At 32.2% G+C, this 26946-nt stretch overlaps 3 protein-coding genes across 4 annotated transcripts; 2 read left to right on the forward strand and 1 right to left on the reverse strand.

Annotated features, from left to right (window-relative positions):
• Window positions 1-324: 324 nt before the first annotated feature.
• Window positions 325-1731, forward strand: LOC114416548 (gibberellin-regulated protein 6-like). The gene is made up of 4 exons (XM_028381452.1): window positions 325-556; window positions 698-733; window positions 1026-1059; window positions 1246-1731. Exons 1-4 carry the CDS (start codon window positions 488-490, stop codon window positions 1425-1427), a joined length of 321 nt encoding a protein of 106 aa, XP_028237253.1. The 5' UTR covers window positions 325-487; the 3' UTR covers window positions 1428-1731.
• An 11064-nt stretch (window positions 1732-12795) lies between these two features.
• Window positions 12796-16371, forward strand: LOC114416549 (probable arabinosyltransferase ARAD1). The gene is made up of 3 exons (XM_028381453.1): window positions 12796-13003; window positions 13199-14555; window positions 15635-16371. The coding sequence occupies exons 2-3, from the start codon at window positions 13596-13598 to the stop codon at window positions 16154-16156; spliced, it is 1482 nt and encodes a 493-aa protein (XP_028237254.1). The 5' UTR covers window positions 12796-13003; window positions 13199-13595; the 3' UTR covers window positions 16157-16371.
• Window positions 16372-22056: 5685 nt separating this feature from the next.
• LOC114416550 lies at window positions 22057-26295 on the reverse strand. Of its 2 annotated transcripts, none has more exons than XM_028381454.1 (8): window positions 26086-26295; window positions 25608-25891; window positions 25029-25100; window positions 24123-24190; window positions 23523-23679; window positions 23063-23140; window positions 22902-22981; window positions 22057-22495 (listed from the first exon to the last, which is right to left on the reverse strand). In XM_028381454.1, exons 2-8 carry the CDS (start codon window positions 25884-25886, stop codon window positions 22402-22404), a joined length of 828 nt encoding a protein of 275 aa, XP_028237255.1. In that variant the 5' UTR covers window positions 25887-25891; window positions 26086-26295; the 3' UTR covers window positions 22057-22401. The 2 variants fall into 2 exon arrangements, with proteins under 2 accessions (XP_028237255.1, XP_028237256.1); XM_028381455.1 differs by having other exon boundaries at window positions 22892-22981; window positions 26086-26294.
• Window positions 26296-26946: the final 651 nt, after the last annotated feature.

The raw sequence follows: 26946 nt of genomic DNA on the forward strand, positions 1-26946 counted from the left end.
ACAGATACATTTATTTTCTCTCTCAATATTTTAAGAGTTATGCATTGTATTTGTCAAGAATAAATATTTTGTATACAGCAGCATCAACAGCTAGTAAATAAAATAAGATAATTGAATGGTGCAAAAAATTGGGATAAGATGGTACTAGCATAGATAGCAATCAAAGGTACAAGAAGCTCACGTTATCATGAAAAACCGGTACACATAATAAATACAATACTACTATTTATAATAAATAATACACAGTGGGGAATCCAAAACTTCTATTATCCAATCTGCTGCTGGTTTCATAGTTAAAAGCTAACCGCATCTATTTATAGCCCATCCAACCGCTTCATCTGAATCAAACCAAACTTACCAAACCAATTTAGGTTCTCTTAAAACAAAGGCCCCTCAAACCACTTTCCCCACACTCTTTTAGTGTGTCGTATTTTTTCCTCTCTTTCTCCACAATTAGGTCTTGGACCGACCCTTTTGTGTAAGTGCAATGGCCATGGCTAAGCTTGTATGTGTTCTGCTTCTGGCATTCCTTGGCATTTCCATGATCACAACTCAAGTTAGTTAATTTGTCCCTTCTAAAAAAATACTATAACTCATTATTATTCACTAACATGTTGCATGTACGTACCATTTTTTTATGCTATATGCTCTAACTATGAATTTTGCTTTAAATTAAATTTTTACTATATGGTTTCAGGTTATGGCAACAGATTCTGCCTATCACTTGGATGGAGTGAGTATCTCTTCTCTTTGTTAATTTTGAGCATTTTCCACCTCCCTTTTGGTCTCCTAATTGTTGAAAAATTATTGTATAGTCTGAAATCATATGATCTGGCTAATCTCTCCATGACACGTAACTACACTTTTACTTTTAATTTAAAAGAAAGTGTTAATAACATGTCAGGTAGAAATTAGTCAAACTACATGTAGTCCGAGACCACATAACAATTTATCTTGATTAGTGGGCCTTTTGCGAGACTTAAAATTCATATCTTGATTATTAATTTTTTTCCATTAATTTGCAGAGGAGTTATGGACCTGGGAGTCTAAAGACCTCACGTGAGTAATCATACTCCATTTTTTTGCACACTTAGTTGTATTATTTGTTTACCATGCTTCATGAATCTAGAGTTGCTTCAGATTTACCAAATGATCTAATATTTCCAGTTCATTTGCTTTCTATTATGTGAATTAATTAAGTGTGATCTAATGATTAACAATTCTGAATTTGGTTTGATATATCAGAGTGCCCTTCTGAATGCACAAGAAGATGTAGCCAGACACAGTACCACAAGCCGTGCATGTTTTTCTGCCAAGAATGCTGCAAAGTGTGCCTTTGTGTTCCTCCTGGCTACTATGGCAACAAGTCTGTGTGCCCCTGCTACAACAACTGGAAGAACAAGCGTGGAGGACCCAAATGCCCTTGAAAATTGAAATTATAAACATGATTTCACCTACAATTTTATATTACTCAAAGTGGAACTATAAACTATATATGGCCATTGCTATATGTTTAGGTATCACCTACTACAATAGGGTATACCATCTTGTTCTCTATCATGAAATTAATTCAATTATTAATTTAATGAAAAAACCTATATGTTATTCCCTTTCCTAAACAAATATGAGAGGGGTGTTCTCCTGATTAGTCAATCATCTTTGTCATTGTTCTTTTTGGAGTATTATATATAGTGAATTTGGAGTATTATATATAATGAAGTTATTTTATAATTTTTGTCTCATCAGTATTATTACGAATGTTAGAGTAAATTTTTTAACCTGTGATGTTACAAATTACAAAACGAAACACGGTTCATTAACAAAATGCGAAAAAATAAAAAAATAAAAATGTACCTTCTACCATGAAAAAGTTGCCTTATTTTGGTTCTTCCAAGCTCTCACTTTATTCCTGTATATGTAGATGGTGTATCAGATGAAATTAGAAGAGGTGAGTCAGAGACCAAATACATGTATTATATATAGGCATTCTACCATCAAGAATGCATTTAATAGTCATTACCACTCATTAGTAGTCATTACCACCTATTAGTAGTCATTCAATATTTGGCTTCTGAATTCCAAAACTGATGGAGCATTTTATTTTTCAAAATGTACAGACCAAATTATTACATTCTCTTACTTGGTCCAAACGTTTTGACTCATTAATTAAAATAAGTCAATGCTCAATCTTCTTAAGAAATGAATATACGAATCATAGTTATAGTTCCTCTTATAACGAGTAATATCATTCATGTATTATAATATGCTCAATTTCTCAAGCACTATACTCAAAGTGGTAATAAAACTTAATGAATAAACTCAATATTTATTGATAACTGTGAAATTTATGTTAATTTGATAGTCAGTTTTGGCTAAGAATGATTGCAATTTCTTTATTTTACTATTATTTTTAATGAAATAATAAATAAATTAATATCTTTGTAATTTTTTATTAGCAGAATTCAAAAGAAGAAGATTTCAAGTGTTTTAGAGGAAAATTGATGCAAAAACTGGAAGAAAAAACCTTGAAGAAAAGTTGGAAGAATTGAACAGCTCGCTTAGCGCACAGGTTAGGCTTAGCAGGCAAGTTCAGGCTTAGCGCAAAGAAGGCCCACGAAGAAGTCCAAAGGTGCGCTTAATGCGACATTCAGCGCTAAGTGCGTGACCACCTCCCTAAGCCCAGAAGATGCGTGTTTAGCGCGAAGTTTGCATGAAAAGTAAGCTACCTTGGACTTATAAAAGGAGAAGGAAGCCAAAGGAAAAGACACATTGAGTCTCAGAGCTCTCTATTGAAGCTATCCAAAGCTTGAACCTATCTCATAAGGGAAACTCTCTTCTCTTTCCATTCCTCTCTTATTTTCTTCTAGTCATCCAACCCCTTCTTCCATCCACATTAGCCCCTGAAGTGTAAAGTCTCTCATGGCCATGAGAGGATAAGCCCCTTTATTGGGAACCTAACAGCCAACACCCTTTAATGTCTATTAAATGCAATTTCTATTTCTATTGCTTCTCTTCTACTCTTTATCTTTATTGTATGGTCTGCTCATCCATGCATTAGTTTTAGGGGTTATACATTGAGAAATGATAATTTTTAAAGAACTGAGAAATGACATCTAAATAATTCATTGTTAGGGATAGAGTGACTTTGTTTTGTCTCGGAATACATCTCCATATTTCATGTGATTTACTATTCAATCTTTGCAAAGGGATTTAGAAGAGATAATAGATAAATTAAGTTCTTCATCGTGAAGGATCAGGGTTAAGTATATTAGTAAATGTGGGTGGAAATTGGGAAAACATTTAATAGAGAAAAATATTAATATTGCATCAAGGATAGTTAGGCATGCTAGGTCCCAACATATTTAAATTCTGAAGTTATCTTTTGCATTAAATCTTGTTTATTTTATTGCTCTTTCCTTTTTAATTTCAAATTTTTTCCTTCTTCTTATCTCTATTGCAATTCCTTATCTCTTGCTTGCAAATTGGGTATATATCAATTCAAGTATAAACAAAGTCCCTGTAGACTTGACACTCAGACTTCCATTTTAAACTTTACTACTTGTGATAAATTGGTACACTTGCCAATGAGTTAACATTTATTCTTGGTCCAAAACATATTTTTTTCTCAAATAAATCAATGTGCACATGAATATGAGAAAATATCACAATATAAAATTTTCAACTCTAACTTGTATGTATACAATCATAAAGTGGAATCAAGTCTCATCCTTTCTACATGATCCTTGAATTTAAACTGTGGCATGCCCTTAGTCAAAGGATAAACGATCATCAACTCAGTGTTTATATGCTCAATGATCACTTTATTTTCTTTTACTCTTTCTCTAATGGCTAAGTACTTAATGTTGATGTGCTTACTTTGACTTTCACTTTTGTTATTCTTAGCCATAAAGATAACAACTAAGTTATCGCAGAAAATTCTCAAAGGCCTTAAAACAGTATCAACTATCTTCAGCACAAAAATGAAACTCTTAAGCCATACACCATGTGACGTAGCTTTAAAACAAGAAACAAACTCAGCTTCCATGATAGAAGTAGCAGTCAAAGTCTGCTTAACACTCATCCACAAAATAACTCCACCAGCCATCATGAAAATGTACCCAGATGTTGATTTGCGAGAATCAACACAGCCAGCAAAGTCTGAGTCTGAATAACCAATCACGTTTAGATTGTTTGTTTGTCTATACATAAGCATGTAATCTTTGGTCCCCTGAAGGTACCTCATCATTTTCTTTGCAGCTCTCCAGTGGTCAATACCTGGATAACTTTGATATCTTCCTAGCATTCCAACTGTAAAAGCAATGTCAGGCCTTATGCACACTTGAGCATACATGAGGCTTCTAACAACTGAAGCCTAAGAAATGTTTTCATTTGTTCCCTCTCAAAGTCATTCTTTGGGCATTTGTTCAAATTAAACCTATCACCCTTCACAATGGGAGCAACACTTGGTGAACAATCTTTCATTCGAAATCTCTTTAAAATTTTGTTAGTATAGGTTTCCTGTGATAGACCTAAAATACCTCGAGGTCTATCTCTATGTATCTTAATGTCGATGACATAAGATGCATCACTCATATCCTTCATGTCAAAATTCTTAGAAAGAAACTGTTTCACCTCATATAGCAAACCCAGATCATTGGCTGCAAGTAAAATATCATCTACATATAAAACAAGAAAACATATTTTACTCCCATTGACCTTGTGATATATGCATTGATCCATGGGGTTTTCATCAAAACCAAATGAAGAAATTATCCCATGAAACTTAAGGTACCACTGACGGGAGGCTTATTTTAAACCATATATAGATTTATTAAGCTTGCAAACCAAATGTTCACCACTACTAGAGGAGAAACCTTCAAATTGTTTCATATAAATCTCCTCCTCTAAATCACCATTAAGAAAGACTATTTTCACATCCATTTGTTGCAACTCGAGGTCAAAATGAGCAACTAATACCAAGATAGTATGAAGAGAATCTTTCTTAGATATAGGAGAAAAAGTATATGTGTAGTCGATTCCTTCTATTTGAGTAAATTCTTTAGCAACGAGTCTTGCCTTGTATCTCTCAATGTTGCCTAATGAATCCCTTTTGGTCTTAACGACTCATTTATAGTCAATGGCCTTTGCCCCATTAGGTAACTCTACAAGGTTCCAAACTCTGTTACTCTACATGGAATTCATTTCATCTTTTATGGAATCATACCATAAATTTGACTCTTTACAACTTATGGCTTGATCAAAAGTTTCAAACCATTTTCAGCTCCAATATTATAGTTAGATTCTTGCAAATATACAGTATAATCACTAGGAATAGATGATTTTATTACTCTAGTAGACCTCCTTAATGTTGCATCAACATTTTCTTAGGGATCATGTTGTTCAGCTGGTTATTCATCATTTTCAGGAATTTGATGATCAACTTGATATACTGGATTATCAACAACAGCTTGTGGAATGCCAGTCATGTGTTTTTCATCATCCCTTTGAACTTAAGGGGTATGAATTACAACCAATCTTTCACTTGATGTGGAAGGTTGAGACTCTATATAATCAATTTCAGAACCTAAGTCTCTCAATTGATCACTCCCACTGATCAAATCATTTTCAAGAAACTTGGTATTTCTTGATTCCACAATCCTAGTAATATGATATGGACAATAAAACCTATAACCTTTAGACCTTTCGACATTTACAATGAAATACCAACTAATAGTCCTCGGGTCAAGTTTCTTCTCTTGTGGGTTATATATTCTCACCTCAGACGGACAACCCCAAACACGCATATGTTTCAAACTCAATTTCCAACCTTTAAACAACTCAAATGGTGTCTTTGGGACAACTTTGGTTGAAACACGGTTTAATATATACACAGTCGTCTTTAGTGCTTCAGCCCACAAGGATTTACAAAGATTGGAGTTGCTAAACGTACTTCGTACCATGTCCAATAATGTTCGGTTCCTTCTTTCTGTCATACCATTTTGATTTGGAGAACCAGACATAATGTACTGGGCAACAATCTCATGTTCTTGAAGAAACTTTGCAAAAGGACTAGGTGCTTGTCCATTCTCAGCATATATGCCATAATATTCTCTACCTCTATTTGATCTCACTATTTTTATTTGCTTGTCACATTGGTTCTCAACTTTAGTTTTTATGAAGCAAATAAACATTCATATATCGTGAATAATCATCTATAAAGGTGATAAAATATTTTTGACCACGTGCATCCATATCTGGACAACAAATATCAGTATGAATTATTTCTAATACGTTTGAACTCCTATTAGCACCTTTCTTAGACATGTTGGTCTGCTTACCCTTAATGTAGTCCACACAAGTCTTAAAATCAACAAAATCTAGAGTGTTGAGTACCCCATTTTTCACTAACCTTTTAATCATCTCAATGGAGATATGTCCTAATCTTTGGTGCCATAACATAGATGAATTCCCATTAATATTACACCTTTTAATACTAGTTTGAACAATCATTGAACTATATGTGGCATAATTTTGTAAACCAAGAAGATAAAGACCATCAGACAAGATATCATTCTTAACACATTCAAAATTATAAAATAACTTAAACGATGTGTCTTTAAAATTAAAGGAATATCCAAAAGGTATGAGTCTGGAAATAGAAATCAAGTTTCGAGAAAAACTTGACACATAAAAGGTCCTTTCTAATTTCAAAATAAAGTCACTACTTAAAGTTAAAATGTAAGTTCCAATAGCCACCACAAGTGAGCCTAGCTTATTGCCTAATAAGATGTTTTGCTCACTTCCCACTAGTTTCCTTAGGTTTTGCATACCCTGTAAAGAATTTTCAATATGGATAGCAGATCCAGAATCAATCCACCAGGTGTTAATATTGACACTAGTCATATTAGATTCATAACATACTAATGAGATTGATTTACTTTTCTTCTCAAGCCATTTCTGGAATCTGGGGCAATTCTTCTTCATGTGTCATTTCTTCTTACAAAAGAAACACTTTGACACCTTCTTAATATTAGCTAGAGGTGGTATTTTACCATTCCCTTTCTGATTAGCTTGAGACTTAGCTGCTTTGTTCTTCCCACAAGTAGTTGTTAGCAATGCACTCTCACCGATCTCCATTAAAAGCCTTTCTTCTTCCTAAACACACATGGTCATTAATCATTGATAGACCATTTGTCCTTATGTGTGTTGTAGGAAATCTTAAACGACCCATATTCCTGCAGAAGGGTGTTCAAAATGAAGTGCACCATGAAGGACTCAGACATATCAACCTCTAGTTTTTTAAGCTAAGCCGAAATATCTTGCATTTGCATTATGTACTCACACACTCCTTTCACACTGGTGAGCCGGAGAAATGAGAACTTTATGATCAGGGTGTTTGTTAAAGCCTTATCTGAAGTGATGAACTGGTCATCAATGGCCTTAAGCAAGTCTTGAACCTTATCATGTTGGTCGACAGAACCACGAATCCCGACCGAGATTTTGGTCTTAATGAATATCACGTTAAGCCGGTTGGATCGGTCCCACCGCTCATATAGCACAACCACAATTGGGCTACTTTCATCAGTGATTGTAGGTAGTTTGTCTTTCCTTATAACTTAGTATATGTCCATCCACCTCAATTGAAGAAGAATTCTCTCCTTCCATATCTTATAATTATCTCCTTTGAGTTCAGGAACATTACATTGAATATCAGAAAAACTAACAGCTTGAGAAACTGCAAAATCCAAAGGCATATGTCAAAATTTGAGACATATTAATCTTAATTGTATGTTTTACCATTGTAAACATACCAAAAAATTGAAGCTTGTGACATAAAAATTGTTTGTGGGCTAAATTTTTAATTCGATAAGAAACAATTAGACTTTATGATAGAATAATCAAATTACATACTCAAATTCATGCTTTACGGGTACAACGTGAAAATAATTTAATTTTCTATCGCAAATATTTACTTTATGATAAAATTGACAAATTATACATACCTCGTGATCCCTGTGAGTAAACCATGAAAATAATGTCATTTTATTCCAATTAATTATACAAATATAATAAAAATTCTTGGGGGATAAAACTCATTATATAAAGTATAATTAATCACAATATTATGTCTAATTCCTTATACGATCTTTAAACAACTTAATATATAATATTAATCAAATTATAGATGTTGTGGCTAATCCATAATTAATCAAAATTATAAAGATCACTTAGACATAAAACTTAATCATATGAGAATAAATCATATTATGAATTTCAAGATCAAGATATAATACAATGGTGAATAAAATTTTCATATATAATTTCATAATTGAAACATAATATTATGCATTTGATTTCATATATATATATATATATATATATATATATATATATATATATATATATATATATGCATAGAATAAAATTTTTCCAGAATATATTCATGCATAAAATAAATCAAAATTTCATAAATTGTAAAGATAAACAAAATAAGAATATAAGATATGAAAAATAAATATATATAAAAAAACCTTCAATAATCCAGTGGCTTGCATGTATTTCAGTATAGAATCTGACATTTGGATCAATGATACTTACAAAAATTACACATGGGACGTACAAAATATATAAAAAAATTAATATTTTTTTACTTTTCATAATTTAATTTTTTTTCCTTGTAATTTTTTTATATTTTTTTTCAAATTTTATTTGTTTTAGTTTCCGTTCTTATAGCATTTTAAAAAATGATTTTTTATTGTTCAAAGTGTTATTTCAAGTGTTTTAAGAACTAAAAATAAAATAAACATAATTTGTGTATTGACTAAAAATAAAAAGTAATTTTTTAAGGACGAAAAAAAAATAGTAAATCTTAATGACTAAAAAAGAATTTAAACCTAAAAAGAAAAAAAATTAAATATTTTTTTAGTCTTTATAATATATTATTTTTTAGATTTGGTCCTAGTATAATTATTTTTTAAAATGACCTTTTAAAAAATTATATTTTGTAGAAGTTATAAGAGTGATTTAGTAGTGAATAAAAAAAACACCAGAATGAAGGAAGGAAGAGATTGTGAGTTCGAATCTCCCACTAATAAAACTAACAACTTACAATTGACTAATAAAAAAATATATTTAAGTGAAAGGAAAAACATATGAGAACAAAAAAATCTATTTGATCTTGGATAAATTCTTTTTTAGTCTTCCAGATTGAGAAAAAAAATACTTTAATCCCTCAAATTTCAAAAATATATTTTTATTCTATGGAGTCAAAGAATGTTGACAAAAGTGGTGATTAGGGATTGCAAGAACCTCCATGCATGCGGGTATCCTCCTAAATTTGCCCTGGTTTTGATAGAAAATATCTACTTTGATTAGATATAGATATTACCTAACTTTTAAAATAGGTATGAGTATATAACTACATGCCTCATCCATGTATCTATCCTCATCCCCGAAATATATACTTATTATAATTTCCTTATTTATTTAATCTTTTTATAAAAATTGACAACTTTTTTTATTATGTTGAATTTATGTTATGAATCATTGTATTATGATAACTTTATTCAATGTAATGACCTCTAAAATAGGTTTTAGAATTGAAATTAGAGAAAAAAATGTATAAATATATTGTTATAATGTAGTAACAATTTTTGGTAGGCAAAGATGGGGACATGGCGAGCTCAAACAAGAATGAAGATGAGTACAAAATTTTATCTCCATTGGGAATATTGGACGAGAACAATGTTGTTGAGTAGAGCAAGAACGGGGATGAGAAACGACATATTCGTCCTCAACCATGCCTAGTGAATAGGTAATGCTCAAAGTGGACAAGTCTCAAATATGGACGGCATCATGTCATGGGCTACTTTTTACCACTTTATATTTGAAAACATTTCATTGACACTCTATATGTTACATTAACATCCGCTTAATGCTTGAAAATATTATACTAACACATTATTATTCATTACACTAACCCCTGTAAGGAAGACTATTATAATGGTTAAAAAAATAGAAGATATTTGTGTAATTTCACAAAACTTTAGGAGCGATTAATATTTTTTTTAAAGTGACATGCATGGAAGGAAGACTTTGTTTAATAGTATATATATATATATATATATATATATATATATAATTGTGTATTTTAAGATATTATCTAGTTATAACTGGTTAGAATACTCATATTAAAAAAAAAGAGTATGTACATTAGTAAAACCCAGTATATATAGATATGTAGATTTATAGATATATAAATGGCTTTGCTGAAGAGTTTTTTTTTTCTTCAAAAAGTCTTTTCTTTTAATGGACTATACATTGAAAAAATTGAACTGCATAATTGCTTTTCTCATCTCTAGATTGTTATTCTCAGTCCATGTGTTTAATTTTTTATTCCTAATATACCCTTTTTACCAATGTATAATGAAAATATGTTTCTATTGTGTCTCAATTGAGATATTCACTGGAAAACATACTTTCGTTATGTATATGCAAATGACAAAACATAAGTACGATTCTACAATAGTTTTCTTATTCAACTTTAATGGAAATGTGATTCTATTATAGATTTTACAAAATGGAATCATTTTTCCATTGGAACAAAACAAAACATCTTTTTGAATGTACACAACAATGAGAATGATAAGAGGTAAGGGGCTTGAAAATGAAACAACTAGACACAATTGGGCTCGAAAATGGAAGGAGCAATGAGAGGAGGTTAGAAGAAGTGGGGTTGCAGAGTGTGAGAAGGCAACGAAGGAGGGGGTTAGGGAAATCTGTTAGGGGTAGGAGTGTCTTTACATGTAATTTTTAAAAAGTATGGGGTGGGAGTAACAATTTTGGGATGAGAATAGCAACTATTTACTTCCGCTATCAGTTTCTAGGCCCAATTGTTTTGCATGGGCAAGCCGAAAGAGCGAGTAACCCAACAAAGAAAAAGAAGAGTGAACATATATTATTGGCTTCTTACAAATATAAGAGACCTTAAAAAGGAGTGACACATCGTTATTACCATTATTTATTGAGACCACTCTTTCTTACGAACTAAGCGAATCTAAATTTTGTTATTATTATGACGTTCTTCTGCCCAATAGGTAAATTAGACAACGTGATTAAGTTGTCATTTCAATTTTCCTGGCCCAGAAAATATAAGATAAGAAACTTCAGTAAAGAAAAGTTTCTTGACATGGTGTCGGTAGACACGTGAAACCTTATCATCCTGTGTTTGGCCGAAAAAAGTTCCCTAATAATGTGCTTTGTTTTGTGATGCATACGAAAATATAAATAATTAGTGGCAGAAGATAATTAAGTAAAAGGAAGTGGTCCATCAGTTTATTTTATCCTCGAGATATTGTATGGAATTATGCGAAACAAAATAGAATAGGATTAGGAGTTCATGGTATTCCTTAATTTCATAGTATTTTCTATTTTCTGACCTACCAAAAATAGAGAAAATGTCAAAATGATGCATATATCCACAATAAAGCATGCAGCATACTTTATTATACGTTCTAAAAATATAGATAAGTCGGTGCATAAAGTTAAAAGACTAAGGTTCTTTCCCTTCTCATGCGCTTACTTTACAGTTGTTTTGTTCATTTACTGCATGAACCAATAGCAATAAAAACCATAGGTTATTATTTAGAGCATCTATTCAAAGCCTTTTTTCTAGTTACATTTAATTTCTCTATTTTTAGGTGGAAATTTATATTCATATTCCTAATAGCACCTAGAAATATCCCAGTGAAATAGTACAAAACTATCAAAATCGTGATAAAAAAAGCCAACCATCTCTAGTCAATCCATTGTTTCTTCATGGTAAGATTATTTTCCACAATCCTTTGTGCAAATCAAGATTTTGACTTTTCGCCAAAAATTATTTGACGCAATGAGACACCCTAATCCTTCAAATTTTAAACTTAATAATTCCCTAATTGGTGGCATAAAACCTAACTAGTGTAAAAAATTGTATGTACTGATAGTGACAGATGCAAATAATTTCTTATTGGGGGTAAAGAAATAGTCTGTTGTATTTTCACTTTGACAAAAAAATATTATAAGTTTTTGTAAAATACACAATTTTATAATAAAAAATCAAAATATCTAAACTTTTACAAATTTAACAAGATAAAATGGATAAAATTAATGTCAATTTATTTTCTCTTTTATTTTTACATTCTCTTATTTAAAAAATATATATTTATGAGAATAATACCTAATTTTTCATGAAACAAAAATAATAATTTAAAATATTCAAGTAAAAAAATTATTTAGTGGGGACAATGGTCCCATAGTTGGCAACGTGGATTAGTTCTTCTATATGGATATCAACAAATGGTTTAATTCTTATTATCAATGTAAGAATCTTGTTAGTATAATTAATTTGAAAGTATCTTTATAAGTTTTATTTGAGTCTTAAAACCTACATTGAATGCAATAAGTTCTTGAATCTAAGTCACTTAAATTTTCAAGTCAAAAAAAGATGTATATACCAACAATAATAAAAAAATTATGCTATTAACCAAATGATAAATTTACTAAATTTTATATTAATAATAATTCTAATTAATTAATAGTGTAATTTTTTATACTATCAATACAGAGAAATTAAACTCAAATTATGTTGAAGGTGTTATGTGATAACTAAGTCAGAAACAGACAGAAAAGTGTTCTCTACTTCCTTTAATTTCTCATTATGAACAGCCATAAATGAGAATACAAATATTTTTTGCTTAAAAAAAATGAAATTAAGAACTACTTACTAATAGTTCTATACATTTATTTGATGGGTATTTGAATTCCGCAAGAAAGGTTGAGAATGGAAGAAGAATAAATGAGTGTGATGAAACTCGCATTTAGCAATTCGCACACGTTGGGCGTGCACCGCTAAACAAAACATAAAGCTTTGCTAAGAAAGTTTCTTCCTTTTTCAACTCTGCTGTCTGAATGCGAAGACACGGCACAGTGATGAAGTGAAGTGGTGCATCAACCTCAATCTCAGGTACCCATTCTTTCTCAACCCAACAACTCCACTTTTTCAAATAATTCATGTCTACCCAGATGGCAATTCCTCTTCAGTTTTCTTGGGTTTCTTATGATTTTATATCCTAAGATTGTTTTTAGGAATGCTGAATGCTGAAGCGGAGAACTCTTTTTTTTTTGGGGGGGGGGGGGGGGGGTGTTTATTTGTTTTTAGGTTTCTTTTGTCTCAGCAAAGGTTGGATTTCGAAGGAATTCTTGGTTGATGGTTGATGCTATATCTCATCAGTGTGTTCTATAAGAAATTGGGATTTTCCCATTGCTTTGTATGTGGCAAGTCATTGCATTTGAGAACTGTTGAAGATCTTCTCCAACACTGTAGAAGGTTGAGAAGACATTAATTGGTGGGTATGGTTTTCTGTGCTTGAGGGATTTAAGCTTTCGATGCAGATTGAAGAGGGCTAATTGTTAAAACCATAACCCCCATCAAGGTTTTTGCTTTGTGTGTTTGTGGAAATCGCTTGAGCTGCTCTGTCTATTTTCATTTGGTGTTTTGTTCCATTTGCTGTGTTTGGTAGGAGGTTGCTTCATTGGACCTTGTTTGATCTTCAACAATGTCAGAGAAGATCATGGTTCACTCAAGGTTTATATTTTGCATGATGATAATTTCTCTGTTCCTTTTGATCCTGTCTTCCATTTTCCTGCTCCAGTTTAGCAGTCATTCTTTGATACCTAGATCAGTGTTAGAACTTATTCTTGTCAATAACGCGTCGCTTTACTTCATGCCCAATTTGAAGAGAGAACAAGTTTTACACCCTCCCTACCCTTCTGGGGATTTAAAATTTCAATCACAAAATCCCAGAGAATCTGACTGTCAAACTTCTAATTCAAGCCAGAAAACAACTTCTGTAGGACAGCAAATGAATATGGTATCCTACCCAACTCGACCACTATTGAAAGTATTCATGTATGACTTGCCTCCTGAATTTCACTTCGGGTTATTGGGTTGGAAGAGAAGTGTGAATCAAACATGGCCTGAGGTGAATAACCCCAAACGTATCCCGCGCTATCCGGGTGGTCTGAACTTGCAGCACAGCATGGAATACTGGCTCACCCTTGATCTTCTGTCATCAAAAGTTGGCCAGCCTTGCACTGCAATTAGAGTGCAGGATTCAAGTCAAGCAGATGTTATTTTTGTTCCATTTTTTTCATCTCTGAGTTACAATAGGCATTCCAAGCTTAATGGAGAGGAAAAAGTTAGCCTTAACAAAATGTTGCAAGACAGATTGGTACAGTTCTTAATGGGCCAGAAAGAATGGAAACGTTCAGGAGGGAAGGATCATCTAATTGTAGCCCACCATCCTAACAGCTTGTTGGATGCTAGAAGAAAGTTGGGTGCTGCTATGCTTGTACTTGCTGATTTTGGAAGGTATCCTACTGAATTAGCAAATATCAAGAAAGATATAATAGCCCCCTACAGGCATCTAGTAAGCACCATACCAAAAGCCAAATCAGCTTCATTTGAAAAACGTACCACACTGGTGTATTTCCAGGGAGCAATATACAGGAAAGATGTGAGTTTCTACTACACTCATGTTATCTGTTTAATGCATTACTATCTTATTATGAAAAAATTCCCACATTGACTATTAGTATTATTCCATTCTGTTTTTTGGTGGTAACTTTGTTGATGACTAAAGTAATTATTGATTATGCTCATTTAAGATTAGCAAAATGTTTGTGTTCCATTGTATTGAGTATTGGGGTTATGTCAAGGTGCTTTACCTTCTTAACTTGTTAATGAATTGAAATCAGAATTAACAACTTCCCGGTTGTAACATTTTTATATTTTTTGGCTTAGTAGATCTCAGAAACCCTTCAGATTTCCACCAGTAGATAACTCACTCATGTCATCTTAAGAGCGCACATGCGTGCACACACACACTACACCTCAGGTGCCTGGGCCTTTTTGAAGGTAAGATTTGATCCCAGGAACTTACCTTCACCCTGACACCTTCTTGTAACTAATTTGATATGAACATAGACAACCAACACATGACAGATATTCTACTGTCACCCTGCCTCTTTTAGCAACAAGCTGCATGTCATTCTTGTCCTTGGTATTAAATTTATTTATTTATTTTTAAAAATACTTCAACTCCATGTTCTTTGGCACTAACTGCACCTCTGTCAAGATGTCAACCGTAGATCATATTTTTATTGAACTTCAAAAGGAAATCAAGATTTAAATAGCAGTGTCACTAAGCTGACAATAATGCATTAGTTGAATATATAATCACATGGAAGTTTTATCAGAAAATGTAGTAGGTCCGTCATCACTTGTATATAAGCCTTCAATTCTGATACAACTATAAGAAAGCACATTGGTTGTTGTTTTCAAAAACAATTTTTATTGATTTTATTTTCTTTTCTTTTGACATCTATGAACTTATATCGGGCACATGATTTAGGATCAATTCTTTGGAATCCTAATACACATCCTGCTAAGATTGCTTTGAGAATCATTCCAATGACATAGTTTCTGCCATCTTTCCATCATTACTACTTCCCTTGTCAACTTTATTGTATTAAATCTAGTTGTGCCAGATGAGTCTTTCTTCATTTTGATTAAATTATCATGTTAAAACTCTAGGGAGGAGCCATTCGCCAAGAACTGTACTACCTCCTTAAAGATGAAAAAGATGTGCATTTCACATTTGGGAGCATAGGAGGAAATGGGATTAATCAGGCAAGCCAGGGCATGGCCATGTCAAAATTCTGCCTCAACATTGCAGGGGATACCCCATCGTCGAATCGCCTCTTTGATGCCATAGTAAGCCACTGTGTTCCTGTGATCATAAGTGATGAAATTGAGCTACCCTTTGAAGATGTCTTAGACTACTCAGACTTTTCCATATTTGTCCGTGCCTCTGACTCTATGAAGAAAGGCTACCTGCTGAATCTCCTTCGGTCAATCACGCAGAAGGAGTGGAGCAAGATGTGGGAAAGATTGAAGCAGATTACACATCACTTTGAGTATCAATATCCATCCCAACCTGGGGATGCAGTGAATATGATATGGCAGCAAGTTGAACGTAAGATATCTTCAATAAGGTTCAATTTGCACAGGAAGAACAGATACCAGAGATCTCAGCTTCGTGTTAAGAGTAACTGAAATGCTGAGATTCTGTCACATTAGAATCTGTTGACCTTGGTCACAGTCAAGTTCAACATGCTAGTGGAAGACACAAACCTAGTCTCATTTGTTTGCCACTAGCATGCTTCTCATTCTCTTCATTGGTTTCTTTCTTCTTTTTTTTTTTTTTTGCTGAATAACACATCTTGTTGATTTTATTTTAAAGTCAAATCATACATCATTATTTGTCCTCTTCTTGGCATATGAATCTTAGGAAAAACTAAAAGAAAAAAGAATTTAATATATACTAATAGTTTAAAAGTTGTTTATGCTATTATTCAATCACTAATCGATGTTTCTTCAAATGCAAAAATCATCAATTGTTGTATAATTGCAAATTGTTATTTTTATAATAATTAAAAGTCATATTAATGATAAGTTTTTATTAGTTCACTGTGTGAAATTCTTCCAATGATTATATTGTAATTAAATTATAATCACAAATCATTGGTAATCTGTTTTCCCCAGAAAATCGGTATTAGTGTACTTTTGGATACATGTGTCGAACCTGAGTGCTTGAGGTAGAAACTAGAAAGAAGCATTTCAAACCGTAATGGTATTAGTGTACTAGAGCAAGTCATTTGTATATATATAGATGTAGAGAGGGCGTGAAAGTGAGAGAGAGAAATCCACTATATTCTGTATTTGATAGCTAACAATATCTTGAAACTATCTAGCTATTCTTCAATATCTATGATTTTCTTTACACAATGTTTCAGCAGCAATTCATCACCTGACAGATAGACTCAACAAAACTAAAAAAAAAAAAACAAATTGGGGGGAAAAAGAAACATCGAAACCGACCAACCTCATTAAGAAACTGTAACCGAAGCAAAGAACAATCTTCTCATTAGGTAGCTCACTTGTCATCATCTCTCAGAAGCATAGCAAAAAGGAAATAGCCACAGCATGTTAAGTTGTTAACATCTATTGTGAATTGGGTCTGACCCTTTTCGAACAGTCCTTTTGTTTGATTGATTAGGATCAAATGTTGTCATTGAAGGTGCAGGTGCCAACTCCAGTTGTGATTGCAAATCCTCTATTGCAACACCCTTTACCACACGAGCTATTCGAGCAAGTGGTGATTGCTTGTGATCCCATCTCTGAGCAAGATCTTTGCTTCTCAGGCCAGAAACCATGCATGGTTGAGAAGCTAACATCCCAACACAAAGTAAAACAAAGAACCCTCTCAAAGTCAAGAAACTCATCATGTCTATTGCTATGGACAATTTGGAGGGGGAAAAAATAAAAGCTTTCTCAGTTTGAAGCAAAGAAGAGAAGGTGTTGGTGTGTTTGAAACTGTTATGTCTTTGTCTCCTATTTCTTGTTGCTCATAGCTGCAACAAGAATAATGCTGCAGTTTATCTATCTTCTGTGGGATTTGGAAGTCTAAAAGCAAAAGGCATAAGAAGCCTAGAACATGTAGGGAAGTTTTAGATTCACCCCAATCATAAGCAAATGCTATAGAAGCAAATATATAAGGCTGATTTAGAAGACTGACAGTGACAGGTTTGAATAAAAAGTTGATTGGAACAACATATCCTTGGGAAGCCAAGTATCTTTTCATTCAGTTTCCCTACATCCCTATCATTTGTAGGTCTTTTTTCACCAAACAAAGACCGAACCTTGTGTGTCTTCAAACTCTTTATTAGTTTGCCATGTCATCTTTTCCCTTGCTGACATGTCCATATCCTGAAGACATGACATAACATATATGCCAATGAGAGGAATGATTCTCTGCATATTGCTTAGTTTAGTTGAATCAGCAGCCTTCTGAGTTTATTTTATTGGGAGAACTGTTTCTTTTTTTCTGAGGTGTCCCATGAAAAAACTAAACCCTCTAAATTATATACCTGGATGAAGAGGCAATGGAATCATAAAAAGTGATTGTGATCCAAAACAACCCCTCTCCGAAAGAAACGATTTTTCTTTTACTAGTGAGACTGTGAGAGTACCACCACAGTGCAGTGCAACCATAGTATAATTGTTTAACTAATTTTTGGTGGGTCGTATAATGCTATATGAAATTTAAGAACTATAACAAGTTTTCTCTTTAACAGTGCAATCCTAACATCTTAAAATGGGTCTTATAATTATCTCAAAGTTTCATTACTTATATAGGCAGCGGTCCTTATGGAAGAGTTGTCATGTCAATAGCTTCAATGAGGAAACTGTATAAAAACTAATGTATTACCTTTGTCCATATACATTAGACTCTTTTATGTTTATTGCCTATTTTTATAAGATTCGCATTTTGTCTTTTCTACTAATTATTTTTCAACAAAAATATCCTTAATTACATTACATAAATGTTATAAATTAATAAGATAAATTCATTATCTTTCTTTAGAGGATTAAAAAAGATGACTAACACACATAAAAAAATAATTAAGTGAAAAGAGTGAAATGATAAATCCTAATAATTTTTAAGAGTAATTTTGAAAATATAAAACAAATTATTAATAAATTTAATGTTATTAACTAAATTAACTATCTTTTTAATAGGTGTAAATTAATCAAAAAAGACTTATATTTAAGCTCGAAAGTAGTAATTCTTAAGTGTAAGAACCTTAAATAACTTTTGCTTAATATACTCTAAGAGTATCTCCAACTTTGGTTGCTTATTTTTAGACATTGTTGCTTTTTTTTATCATTGAAAATTATCTACATGTCATATTAGGTTGTTGTTGTTTAAAATTAAGTTTCGGTTGCTTGCATAAGCACCAGTTGTTTATGAGTAAAAAAAATATTTTCTGTCATTTAAAGATAATTTAAAGGGATAATTTAAGGATAATTTAAAAGTTACTTAAAATTATACCATTAGAACAAAATATATACAAGTTACTTAATTATAATGTGGTATAATGGAGATCAATTAACATAAGATAACTTAAATTTCACCCACTAGAAATGCTCTAAAGGCACGCTTGGGCTTATTGCCAACAAAAAAAAAAATCCGCATCCATAACATAATTAAGATTAATTTAAATTTAAACACACTCTAATTTCAAATCAATAATTAAGATTAATTTAAATATGCTCTAAAAGGTGCAGTTAATTTAGTGCATGTATGATTTTAAATCAAATCATCCAAAGTCACGTTAAAAATATCGACTAACCTAGATTTAGGTAAATGTTCACATATTTAATTTCATGTTAAAAAATTGATTTTAGGTCCTGAATTTTTTTTAATTTATTTATTTTTATAATTTTTGTGTTGAATCAGAAGTTTTATACGACTTTAACTACTAATGTGTTTTTACAGTAAACATTTAAATATAAAAATTTTCACTTTATCTTAATTTTAATGAGAATCAAAATCAATTATAAAATTAATTTTAGAAAAACACACTCAAACACAAAATATAAAATAAAAGGACGCTAATGAAAGAATCCAAAACTAGAAAACAAGACCAACGAACCAATAAGCATTTATAGTATCAAGTTTATCATTTTTTTTTTGTTAAATATCAAGTTTACTTATGTAAGAGGTGTTGTCACCCAAACTAGAATGGTGACATGGCAACCAAGATAAAATGTAGGAGTAAGTGACTCATTTAGAATGCTAATGCAACAGAGACAAGAAAGCCATTAAAAGTAGAGAATTTTGGAAGGTAGGGAATAGCAGCCACTCCAGAAAAAACAAACCAACCAATAACAGGCTTTCATGTTCAACAACTTTCTTTAAGCTAACAGTCTTTAGAATTCCAAGCTCTTCACTCCATGCAATAAAATCCTAGTCTTGGTTTATAGTGCTCAGTGGATTTCCTTTATGCTTTTCTTCCCTCTATTTGTATTGCCTAGATTCAAAACACTTCTACCGAAGTGAACTGATCTCTAAAACATTTAAGTACAGAAATTTTCAGTGCTACAAAAAATTATTCAACGAAATGTTCAGCATCTCTAAAGCACAACCACTATTGATTTCTGCCAATTTCTCTTTCATTTTTTATTTTTTATTATATTTATTTAAAAAAAACGCATAACAATAACAAGTAGTATTTCATATTGAATTTGTGTAAGGATATATTTACACACTTAAAAACATTTCACAAACCAACTAATTGTTTTGAATGAAATTAAATTTGATCTCCTTAACTAAAGTTTTAAGTTCGAATTTTGTAGATAAAAAAAAATCATGTTTAAGAGAAATATCCTATTAAAAATATTCAGTCAAATTTTTCAGTAAAAATTAATCATAAGAAAAACTTATGGATACTTTGCTTTAACAATATGATTAAAAAAAACATTTCCCTAAAATTTAAGAATGAATGCATCCTTATATTTATCTACTTTAAGAATAAGTTTGCTTTAAAAGATCACCATTGTGACCCACTCCCTCCATTCAAAGTTTTAAAAGAACACATTTTTTTAGCTTCTAAATCCAGTCTTTATGTTCCCCTTTATTTTTCTCACTTATCCATGAGGACCGCAATTAAACAATCTTCTTCCTAGTTGTATTCTCTATCTCTCCCCCTTTTTTCTTTTCTAATTTATAAATTTATGTGGTTCCAGTGAATAAGTTACTTCATATGCTTAATGAAGTATAACCATGAAAGAGGAAAGAAATTTACGGAGGTGAATTGAAGAGCATAGCTAACAACTAAGATATTCTTTCTGACCACTTTAGAGCTGTATTAAAGTAAAAGAATTATCTGACCGTTTTCTCATGGAAAAAAAAAGTAAAAGAAATGAATGAACTGTTGCTTTCAAAAACAATCCTTCCTCCGCGAATACAGCTTTCAAGATTCATCAATGATAATATAGTTTCTGAACCATAATAGTTTGGACCAAATGATTATAGCTTATCACATATATATTAAAAGCTTAAAACGGCATGTCACATGTGCATATCTCTTAACAGTAAACTTTCATGTTACATAGGAAAACCTATATTTTTATAGTTATCTTATCCTATGATGTTGAGTAAAATGTGCCATGACTAATATCTTTATGAAGGAGCCACTAAATCATATTAGGGAGTGAAAAATTACTACATAATCAAGGATCCCCATAATCTTGATCAATTTTTATGTGACACATTATCAAATTTTATTAATTCTCTTGTAACCTGAAAAACTCGATTATGTATAATGTAACGATTGATGAATATTGAAGACAACAGCCACATCATGATCCAAGACCACATAAACATTTATTCCCAAGCACATTGAAAAAAAAAAGAAGGAAGAAAACCAAGAGCCATAACTTTTGGAGATTATTGTTTTGGATAAAATCTCACTGAGTGGGCTGTGCCTGCACTTTATCAGTTTATTGTATCCTCCTCTCACTAGTTTCACCAACCAAGAATAAAAAAAGACACACACGCACGCCCCCGCACACACACACACAGCAAACTCAAATTGGTACATGAAAAATCAGTAATGGTATAACCAATTACTAATTACAACGGTTTTCATTAGACAACTGTTACAAATGACAGGTACCGAAAACCAAAATCAGAAAAGATACCCAAAAAATGCCCGATATTTACTTATGCATAACTATCATAATCTTTTATGATACACATAATACTCCACTTTGAGACAACATTGACAAATTTTTCAATAAGCTCTTATAGAAGAAGACAATATCAAATGAATCAAAATTTTCCTACAAGTTAAAAATAATTTATGCATCTCAACGTTTTGAGAAGTTATTATGAACTTCTAAAAAAAGTTAGATAAACTAATTTTAACTTATGAGAGGAATATATTTTATTATCTTAATTTTTTTCTCCCATAAATATTTCTGAACAAGTTTAGCCAAAATGGGCCTTAGTCTTGTCAGGAAGTTGATTGACAAGCCAGCAAATAGAGTTTAAGTAGTCTGCAGATTCAAACTATAGAAACAAGTGGTTTTAAATGCAGAGCAACATGTTAGGTGAATTTATTCTATTTTCAGAATATATTAAGGATATCAAATAAAATGTAATTTTTATGCAAATATTTTCATAGGTGAAGAACACCTTCACTTAACATCAATTTCACAATTAGCAACAGCAAAAGCTGTATTTGGGCTGATGAGATAAAGTATGTAATATACCTATTTACAGAAGAGAGAAAGAGGGAGAGAGAGTGGGAATATAAATGTAACCAGAGAAAGATACAAATGGAGAACCAGAAGCAGATCCATCAGATCTTATTCTGCTGCACCACTGATCAGCCAACTACAATTTCTAAGGCCCTTGTGTTAGGGATGGCATTGCACAATACTTTTGGGAATTAATCAGTGAAAAACAGGTCCTGGTGATACTGCAAACTGCTAACCTTATTGTTCCTCTGCCTGTAGCATAAATGCAAGTTCTTCAGCTGATTGCTGATCCAAAATAAATATATGATCCTGTTAGTTCTCAATAAAAAGAATATATAGCAGAAAGCAAAGATGTACTAAAATAAGCACATCTTGAGAAGAGAATCCAGACATAAACATTTCCCATCTCTAAAACTTAGTCTGCAATTACTATCAACTTTCAAGGTTTCTAGTAGAGACTATAGACGAGCAAAATAGTTCAGCATTCATTGTTTTTCACCAGTGATAAGAGAACCATGCCATGTGCACCATATGTTGTTGGAATTCCTATTAGTACCCTCAGTTAAATCTTAAATGGCTTACCAAACAGCATCATATGATTAATCAAAATATGAAAAACGGAAAAATGGAAATGAAAATAATACAAATACTTCAATATTAGAATAAGCACAGGGTAGTAACTTGTCTTTGCCTTTGATGCTGTATTATGCGAATTATCCAGGCCACAAGATAGCATGGAAGGATAACAGCAGCCGCGCCAAGAAAGAAAAACTGGAAAACATTAAGTATTATGTAATCCATCAGTCAGCAATATAAAATACATCATGACTAATCACATTGATTACAACTTACATAAAAATATGCTATAGCTTTCTCCACATCAGCATTGAAGAGGGGAGCAGCATGCCTCAGAAGTAAAAGAGCCATTAACTGCAAATTTTGGGACAGACCCAAACATACTAAGGAAACTGACCATGAAAAAGATTTAATACATAAGATTTACAAATATTGGGACTTATTTCCCAAGAATTAACAGCATACCTAAAAGCACTGCATCAGACACTACATCCCAGAAAAGCCATCATAAGAAAATTAATATTGCAATCATACACCCAAGACCCAACAAAAATACATGGGTAGGTACCACATATACCTTAACATAAATAGATCTGAAGGACAACAACCAGAAAAGGTGCAGTAGTCCGGTGGATAATAGAAAAGAAAAAATCCAAGAATATTAAATTCCCATGCCTAATATAAAACATCTGAAAACCATACTATTGAACTTCAAGAACTAATTAAAAAGACTTACAATTAGACCAACAGAGTGCCACAATGTGGTTCCACCAGTGCCAGCATTGACATAATCTTCGTGCTCAGTCTCTGGAACTTGGTAGTCCACAGCTGCAATAGCCAAAAGTCGAGCATTGTGCAAATCTAAAGGATTCCTAGTGGTTGCCCAGTCATCACTGTGCAATATGCATAAGCATATATTAAATCATAGAACAAAAAGCAGTTACATATAGGAAGACACAATATCATAGTTCAATCATAGATCTACAGTTCACAGGTCAGATAATGATTGCTTGGCATGGTCAAGGGGTATTCATAATATTGCAGGTGTATAAAGTACATAAAAAGGAAATGAATATTGACTAGCATAAAAGGGAAGATACCAATAAATAAGTTTAAACCCACCTAACCCCCGAACAAATTCTCCATTGTTTTCATCAGAGATCTCTTAAATTTAGTCTCACTTAACATAATGAAGTCTAAAAGTAAAACAAATACGAGCAAGCAAATTGCCACCATATCTACATATGAATGAACACATGCACATAAACTCCTGTGTATGTTAAAAAGAATAAAACATCTGAAAGACATCAAGTCAACAGCCAAAAGGTGTAATTACCTGATATCAATTGAAGTATCTCCAGGATGGCAGACAGGTGAATTTGCAGTATAACCAGGTTTGAATGGCTGTAAGTCAAGTAAATTTTTCAGTGAAAAACTATAACTTAATGTGAGCAACTACTAAATGCAATATCTATGACTTCGTAATTGTTTTCCAACTTATCAGCTTCTGGTACTTAAAAGCCATTCATTTCTCTTTCACCTCATTACTTACAGCCATCTATTATTGCCGGGTCTTTTTTTGCTCTTTCAGGGCATTCTCCTTTTCCTATGTTGAGATTCTCCATAAAATTAATTCTGTGTGAAACCCATCTTATTTGTGGCCAGTGGCCACCCCCCTAGCCCACCTTAATGCAGCCTCCAGCACCTTCATTGTGTTGGGTGAGGGGGCACATTACATAGAGATATAACCTTAGTAGTTCTTATAAGGCTTGGACAGTTCTCACCTTCCAAGCTGATTTTTTAGGGTTTCCTAAGCCTTAAATTTATCGTACACACATAATCTTGGCAACTGCACACCAAGCATCTAGGAAGGAAAAAAAATGCACTGGCATTTTTATACATGCCTCAATGTTAGGCAGGCACTCATTCCCAAAACAAATCATCAACAGGGCAGAATTAAAAGTTGCAAATAGATACTCTAATTAACTATTAATGTAGAGTCTATCAGGGCTTTCCCACAATGTTTCCTACAATAGTTACATTATATAATCTATATGCAAAATTATCAATATTCTGGGTGTATCCCACATACCCCTACTCCATACACAGCCACAAGAAAATCAACACAAAACTCCTTAAAATATACAATGCCTAAAATTCAACTAAGATACATGTCAATTACAATATAAATGCTTTTTAACACAAGATATATCATATTAATGTAAAGAGTTCAACAAGCCACCTGATTGCAGATCTCACAAATTGTATCACCCTTCTCGTAGCACCATATTTGAACACATTTCGTATGAGCAAACTGGTATAAAAAGAAACCCCTATTATTGCAATTGTCAAATTGGGCAGAGTTTACAATGACGAGAGTGAACCGGGAGATCAAGTAATAATAGTCAAGTGACCAACAATAAAAAATCCAAAATATTTTATAGAAAAACCTGTTATTAGATATGAGAAAAGTATATAACTGTACTACTATAGCAATTCAAACTATCTCACGTGGAAATACATCAATCTGCAGTCCCACAATTTCTTATACACACAATAACTGCTACAAAAGTCAAGCCTCTGAAATCTGAACCATTGATTGAAGAAAAAGGAAACCCTCTTATTACAAACATCATGCTAGTACTTTTATCCCAAAGAATTTCACTGCTAGCTAGCATAACTCATTCTCCCATTGAAAGCAACAATCCATTGTCCTTATTGCTTACTAAGAATGTATACAGAAAGCAACAATCCAAAAAAACCTCAATTTCATTGCTTAGTCTCCTCATTGCTCAAATTGGAAAGTTTAGTATAAGAATACCTTCAAAGTTCCACTGCAAGCACAGGGTATGTCCAAATTTTGAAGGGTATCATCCTCCTGGCAAATGCGACATTCCACCATTTTGATAAGGTCTTCTTCTTCTTTATCTTCTTCTTCTTCTTCTTCTTCTTCAAGTGTATCACATTCCCCAACATCATTAACATGAGTAGCACCCTCAATGAGTGAACCTAAAGCATCACCATCACCATCATGTTGTGGTTGCAAAGTTGCAGGTGCTATAAGAGAGTCAAGAACAGATAAAACCACGTGCTCCCCCATTGTTCCTGAATCAAAAGAACCAATTGCATGCACTCAGTAATTAATTAATTAACTAACTTAATATTTCAACCCCAAAAAAAGCTAGAGCTAAATCAGAATTAGGAGAAACAGTGATAAATAAACGGAGAAATGAGAATGAGATTGATGGAAAAATTGGGAATTTTTCTTGGTTTATATAAAGAATGAATGAATAAATTACCTGAAAATTAATGGGTAGTGGTGAGAAAAGTGTAGTGGCGAAGTGGTGGAGTAAGAAAAGCGATGGCGAGGGAAAGAGAGAGAGTGAGAACGAGAGAACGGAGTTGATGAGGAAGAAATATAATTAGTATTTATTGATTAATGGTGAAAATGTGGGATTTGTTGTAATGAGTGAAACGTAGATAGAAAGATACCCAAATTTCATTGATGTGTCGTATTGACAAGAGAAGGGGCATAATATAATGCCCATGGTCGGTGACTTGTCAGTGCTTTGTCACCGATACTGACATGCCTTGCCTTGCTGCCGGCACTGCTCTATGGGCACTTCATTTTGGTTATATTTTCAAATCATTTAAAATTAATTGAAAAACTTATTTAAATAATGAATAAGGAAATTATAATGTGTCATTTTCACCTCTTTCATATATATATATATATATATGGGGGATTTTATCTAAATTTTAATTAAATTTTATATTTATTGAATCTTATTTAATATAAATAATTTTGTAATTAAACTTTATTTGATTTAAATCTATAGATAATTATCTAATAAGATTTATAGATAATTACTTTAGTATGATGTAATTAATTATTTCATTAGATGGTGTCTTATTTAATTAAATATATTATTAATTAATTATATCGTATTGTATTAATTAATTATGAATTAAATCAGATCACATTTAATTTATCCATATGTTTCAGTTAATTAGTTTTCGCATGTATGTGACCTTGTAATTTGACTAATTTCTTACTAGACTTAATAATATTAGAGTAAATAGTCACTTTTATATTTAAATGTGTAAAGCGTTGACAAATTCATATCAGAAAAATAAAAATTCAAATTGTAATCCCCGGA

The sequence above is a fragment of the Glycine soja genome, chromosome 6 (genome assembly GCF_004193775.1).
Source record: "Glycine soja cultivar W05 chromosome 6, ASM419377v2, whole genome shotgun sequence".
NCBI classification, from domain to species: Eukaryota; Viridiplantae; Streptophyta; class Magnoliopsida; order Fabales; family Fabaceae; genus Glycine; species Glycine soja.